This window comes from Bombina bombina, chromosome 1 (genome assembly GCF_027579735.1).
Source record: "Bombina bombina isolate aBomBom1 chromosome 1, aBomBom1.pri, whole genome shotgun sequence".
In the NCBI taxonomy this organism is placed as follows: Eukaryota; Metazoa; Chordata; class Amphibia; order Anura; family Bombinatoridae; genus Bombina; species Bombina bombina.
Window position 1 is genome coordinate 167040843 of NC_069499.1, and position 16491 is coordinate 167057333.

Genomic DNA, 16491 nt, shown 5'->3' on the forward strand with positions numbered 1-16491 from the left:
TGATCTGAGAAGATGTACATTTCCTGGATTGAATTAAAAAATAGTGCTGAATCAGATATTTGTGTTAAAAAAAAAAGCAAAGTGCAAAATTTGTTTTTAGAGATTAAAAAATAATATATAGCATTTAAATGTAATTTATAAATGACTTTGAAATACCCATTGCCCCAACTTCCATGTAATATTAAAAACAGATGCCTTTTTGGTATCTATATTAACTTTAAAGGGACGTTGTAGTGCAAAATGTACATGTTCTTATTAGAGAGTGTAAATTTAACACTACTGACCCTGCAAGTATGTTTAACCCTTAAAATGTCAGGATCCACAGAGAACTGCTACTTCCAAGCAGACATGGCTAGTGAGCAGCAGGAGTTAACTAAACACTTTGGGGCCTATTTATGAAATGTCTGTCCGACATGATCCGATCAGCGGATCAGGTCTGACAGACATCGCTGAATGCGGAGAGTAATACGCTCTCCGCATTCAGCATTGCACCAGCAGCTCTTGTGAACTGCTGGTGCAACGCCGCCCCCTGCAGATTCGCGGCCAATCAGCCACCAACAGGGGGTGTCAATCAACCTGATCGTATTCGATCGGGTTGATTTCACGCAATCTCTGTCCGCCTCCTCAGAGCAGGCGGACAGGTTATGGAGCAGCGGTCTTCATAACTGGTGTTTCTGGCGAGTCTGAAGCCCTTCAAGCTACGTACGGAGCTTGATAAATGGGCCCCACAGACTTGCAGGGTTGTAGTATTCAAATGATATGCACTAATGAATTGGAGAAAGTACAATTAGGTCCATAAGTATTTGGACAATGAGGCAATTTTCATAGTTTTCGCTCTGCAAGGCACAACAATGGATTTTCATATATTTCATATTTACTGTACCACCCCCATTTTCAAGGGCTCAAATGTAATTGGACAAACTAACATAATCATAAATAAAATGATCTTTCTTAATACATGGTTGAAAATCATTTACAGTGAATGACTTGCTGAAGTCTGGAACCCATGGGCATCACCACGTTCTGCGTTTCCTCCCTAATGCCCTAATGATGATTTACCAGGCATTTGCTGCAGCTGTCTTTCAATTAGGTTGAGCTGACTGACTCAGCCACTCAAGAATATTCCACTTCTGCTCTATGGTTGCGGTTTTAGGTCATTGCCCATCTGTACTTTGAAGCACCATCCTAAAGTTTTCTAGCATTTGGCTGAATCTGAGCAAATAGTATAGCCGTATACAATTCATCCTGCTGCTTCTGTCAGTAGTCACATGATAAACTTGTGACACAGGTCCATTGGCACTGGCAGCCAAGCATGTAACTGCCATAACACTGCCTCCACCGTGTTCCATAGAGGATGTAGTATGCTTCAGTTCGTGAGCTGTTCATTCCCTTCTCCATTCTATTCCTGTCATTCTGGTACAAGTTGATCTTAGTTTCATATTGCTCCAGAACTGGAAGGCTCTTTTATATGTTTCTGGCAAAGTCTAACCTGACCTTCCTATTCTTGGGGCTTATCTATGGTTTGCAATTTATGGTAAACCCTCTGTATGTACATTCATGAAGTCTTCTCTTGATTGTAGACTTTGACAATAATAAGCCTACCCCCTGAGATGTTGTAAAGGGGATTTGCTTCATCAAGGAAATAATTCTGCAATCATCCTTCACAGCTGTCTTCCAAGAAAACTATATTTTTAATCAAAGTAAGAAGCAATTAAACAGCCATTATAGAGCAACCTATTCCAGGTTTAACTTCAAGATCATCACTGAAGTGGGCACTGTGTGATTTTTGAGCATTCTAAGCTTCTGATTGGTGCATACTTTTCACACTTTTTTGTTTTTTACTTTTTTATTTTTCTCTTCTTTTACCTATTATAGATATAAGGATCTTGTATTTCTTTTATTTGAATAGCCTTGCAGAAAACCTTTTAGAGACCTCTATTACTGTAAATGTGTGAACTAAAAGGTGAACCTCCATGTAGAGGTTAAAATCAGCTCTGGACCAAAGATGCACTACTGGTTCTGAGATGGATACAGAAGACAAGTTCATCTCAGGATCAACCACTAAACATAGTAAAACGGCAAAATCAATAAATGGGAAATAAAGACAACGCAAAGGCACTTAGTTTACATTTAAAATGAGTAGTACATTTTTTTCAGAGAAATTTTAAAGTGAGTTGAATTCTCCTCCCCACTATATTATGGGACAGCCATCAGCCAATCACAAAATGCATATAGTATATACTGTGAATTCTTAGCACATGCTCAGTAGAAGCTGATGCCTCAGAAATTGTGTATAAAAAGGATTGTACACATTTTGATAATAGAAGTAAAATGGAAAGTGTTTCAAAATTGTGTGCTCTATCATGAAAGATTTATGTTGACTTTAATGTTCATTTAAAGTGACACTAAAGACTTTGAGATTGCAATATAAAATACCTAATTATGAAAAGTAAAAACAACAACAACTTTGCAGTATAGTATTTGTTCTGCACCCATTTTCTGTAATTTAAAGGGATACTATACCCAATTTGATTTTTTTTTTCATGATTAAGATAGAGCATAAGATTTTCTTCTTTCTCTTGGTATCTTTATTTGAAAAGCAAAGTAAAAAAGTAAACTTAGGAGCACCTGGGTAGCGCTTGCTGATTGGTGGCTAAATGAAGTCACCAATCAGCAAGCGCTAGCCAGGGTTTTGAACCAAAAATGGTCCGGCTACTAAGTTTATATTCCTGCTTTATCAAATAAAAAGTAAAATACAAAGTTGCTTAAAATTGCATGTTCTACCTGATTCATGAAAGAAAAAAAATTGGGTTTAGTATCCCTTTAAGGCTGAAAATGGTGGATTTTCCTGTCCTCAACAAAAGTCTAACACTGCCACATATATGTCCCTAATAATTTCTGCTGAAACCAAGTGATTGAGATATTGTTAACAAAATGACCATTGTAAGCTCTGTCATTTCCAGACTCATGTCCAGATTGACTCCTCCAAATAAGAAAAGTGGAGGGTGCAGTTTGACAAGTAAAACAATGCACCAAACAAGGTGTTAATCTCTTCTAATAAAATTCAGTCTGCTATGTTAATCTATTGGAAGACTACATAAAAATGTAGTAAATACAGGGTGTTTACTGTCCCTTTAAAAACATAGTTCAAGCTAGTTCTGGATCAAAGATGTACTAAGTCAACAAATCTTTTTAAAATGTAGGACCCAGTAAGTATATTTAGAAACCAGGCATAAATCAGGAGCCAGACAGTAGTACTTGTATAATACATATATGGATAATAAGCCAGGGGTAAAATTCTAGAAGCCAGTGGCTCCCTGCCTCCTGGGTTTGTCAAGCTCTGTCAAGGGAGGTTTATGTGCATAGCAGGCAGTCGTTGGTCATAGTGCAGAATTATATAACATTAGCTTAGCGCCAGGTTTCTAGAGCAAATTGTTAGATATATATTTAGCAAAGAAAACAGAACGCCGCTCGTGGCTCTACTGAGCGGGTCTGTTTTCTTCTGCTAAGCGCATCTGGGCACGCTGTCTAGTCACATCGCGCCCGATCTCGCTATTAAAATCAATGTAGCTCGCTCCCGCTCTGGTCTGGTAGCGGGAGCGAGCTACATTGAGTTTTTGAGTTTAATAGCGCGATCGGGCTGGCTGTGATTAGACAGCGTGCCCAGATGCGCTTAGCAGAAGAAAACAGACCCGCTGAGTAGAGCCCGGAGCGGCATTCTGTTTTCTTTGATAAATATCTATCTAACAATTTGCTTTTGAAACCTGGCACTAAGCTAATGTTATATAATTCTGCACCATGTGCAGAATTATAAAACATTATTTGCTAGGTTTACTGGCCCTTTAAGTCTATGAGATCAGCCAAAACCTTTTTTTATCTGTTCCCTTTACCCATGATGAGGGTATTAGGTTTTATTGATCTATTGATGCCCTTTATGAAATTAGCGTTTGCTTGTGTCATGACTATTGTATTATTTCAGTTTTTTACTTAGTTTCAGTATGTCAGTGAAGGGAGCATTGGTAAAGCTCATTTCCCATATGTTGGATGATCAACTTAAAGTCTTTTATGAAAACATTGATTAGTATAATTTCAGCATTTCTTTAATGCACATTGTTAAAGTAAAATATAACTGGGGAAAAGAATGAATAGTTTACGGAACAGCTAGACTGCAAGTTTAATGTAAAATCCTAGTGACTGCATCTCTATGGCATTTACTAATCAAAACATTACAATTAACATACAATATTGAATATATAACCAATTACTTTTTAATACTTAAAGGGACACTGAACTCAATTTTTTTCTTTCATGATTCAGATAGAGCATGAAATTTTAAGCAACTTTCTAATTTACTCCTATTATCAAATTTTCTTCATTCTCTTGGTATCTTTATTTGAAATGAAAGAACGTAAGTTTAGATGCCGGAAAATGTTTGGTGAACAACCTGGGTTGTTCTTGCTGATTGGTGGATAAATTGATCCACCAATAAAAAACAGCTGTCCAGAGTCTGAACCAAAAAAAACTTAGATGCCTTCTTTTTCAAATAAAGATAGCAAAAGAAAGATGAAAAATTGATAATAGGAGTAAATTAGAAAGTTGCTTAAAATTGCATGCTCTTTCTGAATCACGAAAGAAAGAATTTGGGTTCAGTGTCCCTTTAAGCCATAAAAATAATAAGTAAAGTGTTTCCTTTAATTCCTCTTATCTGCTGGAGTGTTTTTAATACTTCTTACAAAGAGTGCCTTTACCTTAACTGAGCATAAGAATATTGCAGTATTCTCTATAGGAAAGCTGTGTAAATTAGAGACAGAAGCATAAAGGGAGTGGAGAGAAATCAGTCAATTTGAAAGGGATTTCCTGCAGCTGCTTAGAATTATCTATTACCAGTTACCTGTCTGAGCTTATGAACTTATTATACCTTAGGCTAATTTTACAAAGAAAATAGCTGTAGACACGCTTCAGCTTTTCATTGTTAGCAAGGTAAAATTAATTTGATAGGCTTAAAGGGATACTAAACCCAAAATTTTTTCTTTCATGATTCAGATATAGCATGCAATTTTACGCAACGTTCTAATTTACTCCTATTATCAAATTTTCTTCGTTCTCTTGCTATCTTTATTTGAAAAAGAAGGCATCTAAGCTAAGGAGCCAGGCAATTTTTGGTTTAGAACGCTGAACAGCAATTTTTTTAATGGTGGGTGCATTTAGCCACCAATCATCAAGCACAACCCAGGTTGTGAACCAAAAATGGGCCGGCTTCTAAACTTACATTCTTGCTTTTCAAATAAAGATAGCAAAAGAATGAAGAAAATTTGATAATAGGAGTAAATTAGAAAGTTGCTTAAAATTGCATGCTCTATCTGAATCATGAAATAAAAAAATTGCGTTCAGTGTCCCTTTTTAATATAGATTTTTTTTTTTAAATATTTGCTTTTAATACATGACTTCATTCTTGCTTGTTAAAGGGACAGTGTGCTGTAAAAAAAAATTCCCTTAATGTATTTCCAATGACTTGTTATACTAGCTGTAGAGTATAAAATGTATGAGGAATTATAATTGTAATTAGTTACCTCTTCTACACCTCACCAAGAGTGTTATGTCTTCTGCTGGCTGTGTTTACATAATCTGTCAATAGCTTTCTTTCAGTAGAGCTGGGGATACCACAGGCTAAATCATCTATTTCAAATGCCGAAATAAGAGTAAAGGAGCAACTTGGAAACAATTTAATACACTCCAGCAGGTAAAATGGATTATTGGGAACAAATTAAAGGGGAGAAAATGTTTGGGTAAACTGCCCCTTTAATAGCAGGACACAGAGCCTCTGTTATTTATTGGCTCTTCAACCAATACATTCTAGAACACAGGATTCCATTTCAGATCTGAGATTAATCATTATCTTTTAGTTGTATACTCAGATACTTAGAATTCTACTAGAACAGTCATATCTTATGTATGGTATAGTATTTTGGCCTGGTTTACAAGCTCCATCATAGAGCATCATACAACATCCAGCAGAGACAAAGTCCTAAACTCTTCCTAGGTATAATCTGTACTTAAATATTATTTTAAGGGTTTACATACTAATAAGGAATGATGGGATCCTTCATAACTATTATTAGGCAATAAATGTTACCAATATTTTATCTGCATTTTAAAAAAATGAAGAGTCTGTTAGGTAATAAAAAATACACTGATGGGATTACATACCGATAGGCTTACTGGTGGTAATCAAGACAATGTTTTGTTATCAGCTAAACGCAGTGCAAACACTCACTTCAGATTAAATTGAAACACAATTGTCCATGTGCAATGTTAATTAAAGTCATTTCCAAGAGAAAAAAAAAAGAATGTTATAGTTAGTGGGGGAGTAAGAATTGACATTGGCATAGAACAATAGATAACTAACCTGTAAAATAAAATCTATAGTTAACACATATCAGAGCACAGTCGGTGATAGACAGAGTATTGTGATTGTCACTGCTGATTGGTTGACCAGCTGTGCTCTGCTCAGGACCAAACAGTAGGAGTTAAAAACATAGGACCTGATGATCTAATGCTCTCTGCTCTGGTGAGATTATATAGCCCCAAAGATTTCTCTCCATGCCGGTGATTTTGTGATCATCAGGCCCATAGAGGTATAACGCAGTATTTCTCAACTCCAGTCCTGAAGGACCCCTAACGGTCAGATTTTCATGATATCTTAACTAGAGCACAGGTGAACTAATCAGCTGATGGGTAATAGCAGGTTAGTAGCCATGTTAGGACTGGGGTTGAGAAACACTGCTCTAATGAATTAGAACTTTATACTAAAGTTTCCCTTTAATGTATCTTGTTTGGGGCTTTAATCCACATTTTCAGTTTTGGTGAAATTACCTTTGAAATGATCCAGTTGCCCTATAGAAACTACTGCCCAGCACTGGAAGATGATTCAATTGATGATTTATTTTCCTGTTCCTTTTACCAAAATCTGTTGTGGATCTGGGAAGTTTTTCTCAGTGCCAAATACATTTGCCTTTAAAAAGATGCTGATTTCTCTCTCCTCTCTCACTCTTTCTCTCTCTCTTTCTCTCTTTCTCTCTCTCTCTTTCTTTCTCTCTCTCTCTATATATATATATATATATATATATATATATCTATATCTATATCTATATACAAATACAAAATTTGGTTTAGCACACCTTACAAAAAGTTTATATACACATCTTTGGGAGTGCTGCCAATATGACCCAGTAATTACACAAATATAATTTATATATTAACAGAAAATGAAGGCCGAAACGATCGTTTGGGGATGCTGTGTTCCTTGTTCATTGCCTGGTATTTCCGCGCTGGACTGACCGTAATAGGCGGGATCAGACTGATACTACAGGAAAGTTCTACTCTGTGAAAAGCATTACTGGGCTAAAAGAAGTTGCACCCAGGTGGTAAATCGCCATAGAACAGGCTAACAATGGTATTGAGCCGGTTGTTTGTTCCTGTGAGTGTATATGCAAGTACACTTTATGCATCTGTAGTTTTAGCAAAAAATTTTTTATTTGCACTGAAAAAAGTTTTTGTCAAAACATAAATTTTTAATTAAAGGGATACTAAACCCAGATTTTTTCTTTAATGATTCAGATAGAGCATGAAATTTTAAGCAACTTTCCAATTTACTCCTATTGTCAATTTGTATCTGTTCTTCTGCTATCTTTATTTAAAAAGCAGGAATGTAAAGCTTAAAGGGACACTGAAACCAATTTTTTTCTTTCGTGATTCAGATAGAGCATGCAATTTTAAGCAACTTTCTAATTTACTTCTATTATCAAATTTTATTCATTCTCTTGGTATCTTTATTTGAAATGCAAGAATGTAAGTTTAGATGCCGGCCCATTTTTGGTGAAAAACCTCGGTTGTTCTTGCTGATTGGTGGATACATTCATCCACCAATAAAAAAGTGCTGTCCAGAGTTCTAAACTAATAAAAAAGCTTAGATGCCTTCTTTTTCAAATAAAGATAGCAAGAAAACGAAGAAAAAATGATAATAGGAGTAAATTAGAAAGTTGCTTAAAATTGCATGCTCTATCTGAATCACGAAAGAAAACAATTTGGGTTCAGTGTCCCTTTAAGAGTAGGCCCATTTTTGGTTGAGAACCTGTGTTATGCTTGCTTATTGGTTTGCTAAATGTAGCCACCAATAAGCAAGTGCTATCCAGGGTGCTGAACCTAAAATGGGCTGGCTCCTAAGCTTTAAATTCCTGCTTTTTAAATAAAGATAGCAAGAGAATGAAGAAACATTGATAGTAGGAGTAAATTAGAAAGTTGCTTAAAATTGTATGCTCTATCTGAAACATGAAAGAAATAATTTGAGTTTAGTATCCCTTTAAGTACATTCATTTGTATTTTACAAAAAAAAAAAAAAGAGTTATAAGAATAGGAACAAAACCGTATTTACATGTATTAATTGGAATGTATTTACATAAAATATAATTTATTGGAAATATATATTATATTTAAAAAACAAAAAGGTACAATAAAAAGGCATTATTTGCCTACGGATATAATTTTAAAGCTGTCTACTAGTAACATAATTATCCACATTTACATGCATTGATTGATATTAATTTACATGATATGATTGTAAAAAATATGAAATCATTACTAATAACATAATTATCAATCTTTTGAATACAATCTCTCTACCATATAAATACATTTATTTTTACAACACAAATTAGTTAGAAAAAAATTAAAGGCACACAAGAATGATGGCTAAAGGTTATAACACACATCTTTAATATAAATAATAAATTTTCCCAATAGATATATTTTAGTATATATGTTTTGTTCCAAAAGTTATAAAGCTCTGCAATGTTATTTATTTATGTATTTAACCCCTTCTACCGGCCCTTGGAGCGTTCCTTTATGCAAACTGATACTGCATGTTGCACTATAGCAGGGGTGGGCAACTATCGGCCTTCCAGATGTTATGGACTACATCTCCCATGATGCTTTGCCAGCATTATGGCTGAAAGAGCATTATGGGAGATGTAGTTCATAGCATCTGGAGGGCCGATAATTGCCCACCACTGCACTATAGGTACTGCAGAGAACCTCTGTTCAGTCATTGATAATGATATTTTGCTTTTTGAGCATGCACTAATAAATGTGCCTATGTGTGGCTTACTTCCAAACTGAAGAAAAACTTGCAGAGAAGAACTAAATTGAAAGCAGGTTAATTAAATCAAATTTCATAGCCTTATGGCTGTAAAATTGAGCACATTATATGAAATGTGAAAATGCATTCATTAAAGGGATATGAAATCCAAACATTTTCTTTCATGTTTCAGATAGAGCAATCGATTTTAAACAACTTTCTAATTTACTTCAATTATCAATTTTTTAGTTTATTCTTTTAGTATCTTTTGTTGAAAACCGGGGATATATGCCTACATGGCAGCAGTTTTGCAAGAATGTTATCCATTTGCAAGAGCACTAAGTTTTTTTTAAAAATGTGACTTCTAAATCTATTGCTTTGGTCTGGCAAGTTAGCTTCCTTCATATCCATCCCTCATCTCCGCTGGTATTTATGTTTGTTTTGTGTGAATCAACAGTAGTAAAACATGGATCAAGCGAGCTCTTAATAAACTCTCCTTGGCAGGTTTGCAGGATATAGTCAAAGACTATGCATAACATAACTAGGATAATGTCCAAGCCTAATACTCTTTGAGTCTATAAAAACCCCCACAGGACTTGGCATAATTTATCACCCAAAGACAAATAAAAAATATTTTTAAAAGATGACCTAAATTGTATTATTACCAAATTCAAGAGAGTCCACTAGAGTACTGATTTAGTTGCAAATGGGTGAAAATAAATGTTACTTTTGTTTTCTGCACATCAGAAGAAATTATTAACCCCTTCGCTACCTGGAATGTTAAAGAAGAATTTGCCCAAAATACCTGAGAATTTTTAGCATTTTTGCCATTAATCAGAAATAGATCCTTGCTTTTTTTATTTACCTAAGAGAAATATATAACCAAAGATATTGATCTAGTCCCTTTTTGGTATATATGATGCCACTATTTGACCACCAAATACTATCATATAAATAAATCATTAACTTTTTCACAAAGTTTGTTTCTCACTAAAATTATTTACACAACTACTGCAGTCATAAGACAAATGGTTGTAAAAGCTTATCTGGAGTCTTCTTAGTTTAGAAACAGTAGACATGCATGGTTTTGTTATTGGTTTTTAGCAATTAGAAGGCTGCTAATTGCAGCTGTGCATCACAATTCTGAAATTCCTGACAGTGAAGGGGTTAAAGGTACATTGTACACAAAATTTTTCTTTGCATAAATGTTTTGTAGATGATCCATTTATATAGCCCATCTAGTAGTGTTTTTTTTTTTAAAAATGTATAGTTTTGCTTATTTTTTTTTAAGAACATTGTGCTGATTTTCAGACTTCTAACCAAGCCCTACAGTGCCAGATGTATACACACGTTTACAGACTCCTGCTGGCTCCTGTTTATGTTATCTGTCTTTTCATATTCAGGGTAGGGGGAGGTGGTAGGGTGACCATATTGCCGCTTTAAAAAGTGACACATATGAAAAATACATATGTCAGGGCTGTTTTCAGGGATGTTTAAAGAAATGTTTTGTATAAGAACACTGACATATGTATTTTTCATATGTGCTACTTTTTTAAGCGGCAATATGGTTACCCTCTGAGGTGGGGAGTGTCTGCTCTTTTTGTTTACCCAGCCCCTTTCAGTGGGTGTCCCACGCTACCTCATAAACAGTGCTAAACTGGAAGCTTCTAATTAATATTTTCAAAAGTTTTATTGTGGATTTTTAGATCAGTATCTGTGCATATTCTTCTTTATAGTAGTGTCTATTACATGCAGTTATATGAAAATTGGTGTATACTGTCCCTTTAATCAGTTAGCGTGTAAGGTTAATATTTGCTATATTGTAGGGAATACCCTCCCACCTGACACCTCTCAAATCCCTAGCTAATCCCTCCAAAACAGCTCTCTATCTCCCTCCACCCCCACACACACACTGGTCACCACCATCTTAGGTACTGGCAGACAGTTTGCCAGTATGCAGTTTAGGGTTTTTGTTTATTTTATTTTTTTAAAATTTGTGTAGAGATCCCTTCTCACCTTTCCACAGCATGTTTGTTACTAGCAGCTAGACTGACAGAAACAAAGTTTTCTTTTTTTTTTCTTTTTGCTTCATATTAAATATATTTTTTCCCTTCCCCTCCAAGATCACTTTTTTCTGTAGTGTAGAGTCCTAAGCTGACAGTGGGATGGCAAAATGCGCCTCTTTGCTGGACATAGGTACGCTGGGCAAAGTACTGTGTGACCTAGTACCTACATCCATATGATGCAAGGACAATAAACTGTAAAAATGAATGGGCATGCGTATGAAAGATCATTATTTAAATATGTTAGCAAATTCTAAAATGTGACCACAAAATGCAGGCTGTTTAAGAGCTGTGGTATATGCAGGTAAGATGTGTGCATTAGCATCAAACAAATGTGACATCAGCACCAGCACTTAGAGCAGGGCCCGACAAACCCAGAAGCCAGGGAACCACTGGCTCCTAGAATTTTAACCCTGCCTCCTAACTTTTTAGTTATTCTCCATATATCTATATACAAATACACCTGTCTGACTCCTAAAGGTATGTCTGGGTCCTAGATTTTAAACAGATTTGTCGACACCTGAGTTGCACTGTTGTATAAATCACCTCTTCTGAATGTGATCTACAAAACAGCTGGGCTTGTAGGCTTACATGCTAAGGGGGTTCAAGGGGATGACAAAGGAGGAGGAGAGGAACTGATGTATGAAAGGTTAGTGTAAGTTGTATGCATCCCTTAACAGTAGAGTCTTTAGATGATGCAAATGTGTGCACGCAGAGCTTATCTGCATATGCTAGAAGAGCCATGTAAACGAGAAAAGAATGTGTGATAACATTTATCCGAAGTATATTTGTAAATTAAGTTGTACTGCTAAAATGTTTCTATTCAAATGTATAATTTAATGTGCATTTCAGATTTGAGTTATATATCCATTTAAAGGGGCAGGACATTCTAAAAATGTTGTTCACACATATAAAACAGCACTATTTAAACATGTATAAATATATTTTATTAAGATTTTAAAGCAGTTTTATAGACTTTGAAATTAATGAAATGTGGATCTCTGTGTAAAACCAGTCCCTAGGGACTGACTGCTTACTGACTGAAAACCATAACTCTAATTGCTTTGTTGGTGGACAGTGACTCCTCATAAGCAAAAAAAATTTTTTATATATATTTCAGTCAGAAAGCTGACAAAACATTTGTACAAACAACTAAATATTACCTTAAAAGACGAAACATCCCACACCCTTGCAAGGGCATTGTGTTACACGGCAACCGTACTAACGTACTGTTACTGTTAACTTGAATTAGGTAGAATCCTAACAATTGAAAACCTAGTAAAAATAAAAACTTAAACGGACCAGTTTATTTGTTAAGATTATCAAAAAGGATTATATTCAAGTGTAGAAAATTCTGAACAAGAAATAAAGAACACACCAACATAGCCTAGGAAACAGAAGTTTTGTGCCTTTAATATGGTACTTGCGTTAAACAACAGCTCTATCCACAGTGTTGGTAATAAAGTCATCATTTACAATCGACTTACACAGACCAAATCAAGATGGCTTTGTTAGCAAATCAGTTGACAAGCTTGTACAAGTATATGGCTATCCACAAAGCTTATAAATGACTTGTGAAATATACTCAACTCTATAACTAAAGTGTAGGTGAATTAAAGGGACAGCATACACCAATTTTCATATACCTGCATGAAATAGGTACTACTAAAAAGAAGAATATGCACAGATAGTGATCTATAAATCCGATATAAAGCCTTTTAAAAAAAGAGTCTGAAAATCAGCACAATGTTATTAAAAATCAAATTTCTATACCACACAAATTGGCAGCGGATATAAAAGGTTTTTAGTGCAAGTATAGTACAACACTAACACATACTTCACATATATTATATAGGATGTTAAATAACTCGTCAGACGTTAGGGGTTAGTAAAATACTCAAAAAATATTACTCCAACAATTCCAGCTGGCTCAAATGTTTTCTGTTGTACATTATCACATATCATTAAAAATATATATAGTCCATGTGGCACAGCTGGGGTGATCTCAATTAAATGTTACATTAACAATATATTGTTCTATCTTCATTGCAGTTGCATCTTATTCACATAGAAGTAAAAAATGTATTTTTCATCAATTCCGATAGAGCGTACAATAAAAAATACAATTTACTTCTTATACTTATCTCTTGTCTCTTGCCTTTGCTGAAACGCTTTCAGTGTGAGTCAACCTAAGTATTCTCAGGATTGTGCAAAATGTCTTGGGCACTATATGGTAGAAGGGTTTGCAAAAATGTTTGTAGCAATTTTATATATATAGTGTTAGAAACACATGCACGCTCCTGAGCTTATCTCAGTATGTTCTCATGGAGAGGAGCTAATTTTCTTCAAAAGATACTAAGAGTAATAGGTATATTTCTTAATAGAAGTAAATTGGAAAGGCATTTTTTTAATTGTACATGGAATCATGACAGCTTACTTTTACCTGTCATGACACTATTAAAGGGACAGTACACTGTAAAATTGTTTTTCCATTAATGTATTTTAAATGACTTGTTATACCAACTGCAGAGTATAAAATATTTGAGAAATTGCTTTTTCAGGTTTATTTGTGTATATGAAGTAGCTGGTTTTGTGCTTTGAAACCACAGCCTACTACAATGGGTTGAACTTAAGGTAATATCAGATCTCATTATGTTATAACTTTGTGTACACAGACTTGCTTCCTTATCTTATAATTGTCTGGAACACCATAGCTCAATACAAAGAGAGAACAATGGAAAATGATCATTTTATTACTTAACTATACTGCATCCCACTGGGACTGTAATCTCTTCTACTGACTGTGTTTACATAGGCTTGTCAATAGCATATACTCCAGTATCAAAACTTTCAGTATAGGTTGGGAAACCACAAGCTAAAGCAGCTATTTCAAATGCTGAAATAGGAGTAAAGGAGCTACTTGCAACCAATTTAATACACTCTAGCAGGTAAAAAGGACCATTGGGAATAATTTAAAGGGGAGAAAGTTTTTGGGTGAACTGTCCCTTTAAGGGTCATTATATATATAAAAAATTGCTATTTTTTTAGGGCAAGTGACTCTGTAATTCAGGGGTTAAATACATAGGTCACTAGTTTTACAACTGCATTCTGTAACAAATGAAAGCATGTCATTTTTCTGCTATAATGGCCTTTTAATTTACCTGTGTATATAACAAGCTATACTCATTGCACTGTGTATAGTGGGAAATGATTGTCATTCCCAACCAATGAGATATGGTTCTTATTCCCTTCACTCAGAATCTATCGGAACACAATGGAATTTGTGGAAAACGTTACGGTCAATCATGCTCTCTCCAGAGACTTTTCTGGAGCTTTGAATCCTCAGTTATAAATCAACTGCAAACTGAACGAACCTCAGACTAGATCTATTGTACAACTGCTGAGCAAGAAACTATAACTTTAATTCTGTCACAGCATATTCCCACATTAGCCACTTTACCACTTTATTTATTTCATTATTTATTTGCATAGCAGCATTTAAAAAACAAAAAACAAAAAAAAAAACAGATTGGCAACATTAAGAAAGCAAACATAATTTACAAAATAAGATACAAAAGAAAATGTGTTACAAAATATTTGTTTTACATATACCAGTGAAGTAATAATGGTTTACAAGAAACAGTTTATTTATATACTTTTATTTTATTTTTCTTATAGCTGTTCTATTCATTGCACTTTTTCTCTATACATTTTTAAATTTTATTTTAAAAACTAACAAAAGAACATGGAGCAGAATATGGTCATAATGATGAGAACCTTATACCATCATGTAGCTAAAGCAATGTGTAAGTGTTGGACGTTAAAATAAGATACTAGTGAGCTATATATGTTATTCAAATTCATTTCGTTTAATTTGTGGGTGCACATTTGCTGTTGCACTGACAATGCTTTAAAAACTGTAACTTCAATAAGGTAATAAAATGATTTGCTACATTAAAATGGAAATAAAAAGCAAATGCAAACATTTAAAAGGATATTAAACCCAACATGTTTCTTTCATGATTCAGATAGAGCATGCAATTTTAAGCAACTTTCTAATTTACATCTATTATCATTTTTTGTTCTTTTTGGTCTCTTTTGTTGAAAAACAGGGACATATGCTTAGGAGCTGGCCCATTTCTGAAGCACTATATGACAGCAGTTTTGCAAGAATGATATTTATTTGCAAGAGCAATAGATTGCAGCACTATTTTCTGCCATGTAGTGCTCAGGTGAATACTTAGGTATCTCTTCAACACATAATATCATTAAGCAAATTTGATAGTAGAAGTAAATTGGAATTGGAGAATGTGCTGAAATTTGTAATATGTTTGGGACTGAAAAAGATTAAAAATATAAACAAAATTAGAATGTATTGAATTAAATGAAATGCTTTAAAATTCATTAAAAAGTATATGTGTTTGCATCAAATCAGTAGCATTAGATTATATGTTTTAATGTTAAACATCAACATAAATATAGAGAAACGTTTTAAAGTCAACATAGCTTAATTGAAACCTGGAATATAAACTATTGTAAAAGTTGTAACAGCTTGAACAGGTTATAAACTTAAAAAATCTGTAAGAGGTGATATTCTTACCCTGGGTCCGGTGACTCTCTGGTTTAAAGCGTGGGGCAGCTGTAGCAGCACAAGCAGCATCTGTGATATTATGAACATAGTAAGGTGTTTCTGATTCATTATTTTTTTTTGTAACTATGGATAAAGAAGCAAAAAAGGAACAAGCTTGTGATATGCAATCCCTATATATCCTATAGATGTATGTGAATGGTTAGTATTAGAGAGAGAGAGAGCAACTCAGTGCAGTGCTGTGTCTCCTGTAGCTCTGACTTGTCCTGCACCGGCTGCAGGTTTAAAGTATTCACACTTTCAAACCCTCCTGTAAAGAGGGAGGGAGCACAGAGGGTGGTATAGCTGGCCTGACCCCTTCTTTCATTGCTGGATGTGCTGTTTGAGGAGGAGGTTGCTGCCACCTACTGTTCAATATTTGATCAATTTGATCATCATTTTATTTTTTTTACCTATTGGTACAAATGTGAACGTTTAGCACTGGCTCAAACACCACAAAGTACATATTTTTAAACAATTGTTTTATCATGATTGCAAATCATGGAGTTTTGTTTTTTTTTTTAAAAATGAAAACATCCCGCCTAGTTGTATCCCTTCTGATGAATGCCTTGTGGTCATTGATCTTACGATACTTTGTTGATAAAAAATTACAAATTAAAAAATGAAATTCAGATGTGCATAGGTAACAGACCTGGAAACATCTGAAA

At 34.6% G+C, this 16491-nt stretch overlaps 1 protein-coding gene across 1 annotated transcript in view; it reads right to left on the reverse strand.

Moving 5' to 3' along the window:
• Window positions 1-16027, reverse strand: part of SMOC1 (SPARC related modular calcium binding 1) — a 402783-nt gene extending 386756 nt beyond the window's left edge. Inside the window, exon 1 of the mRNA XM_053697708.1 lies at window positions 15797-16027. Coding sequence (XP_053553683.1) covers window positions 15797-15895 — 99 coding nt within the window. The 5' untranslated portion in view covers window positions 15896-16027. The remainder of the gene's footprint in view (window positions 1-15796) is intronic.
• Window positions 16028-16491: the final 464 nt, after the last annotated feature.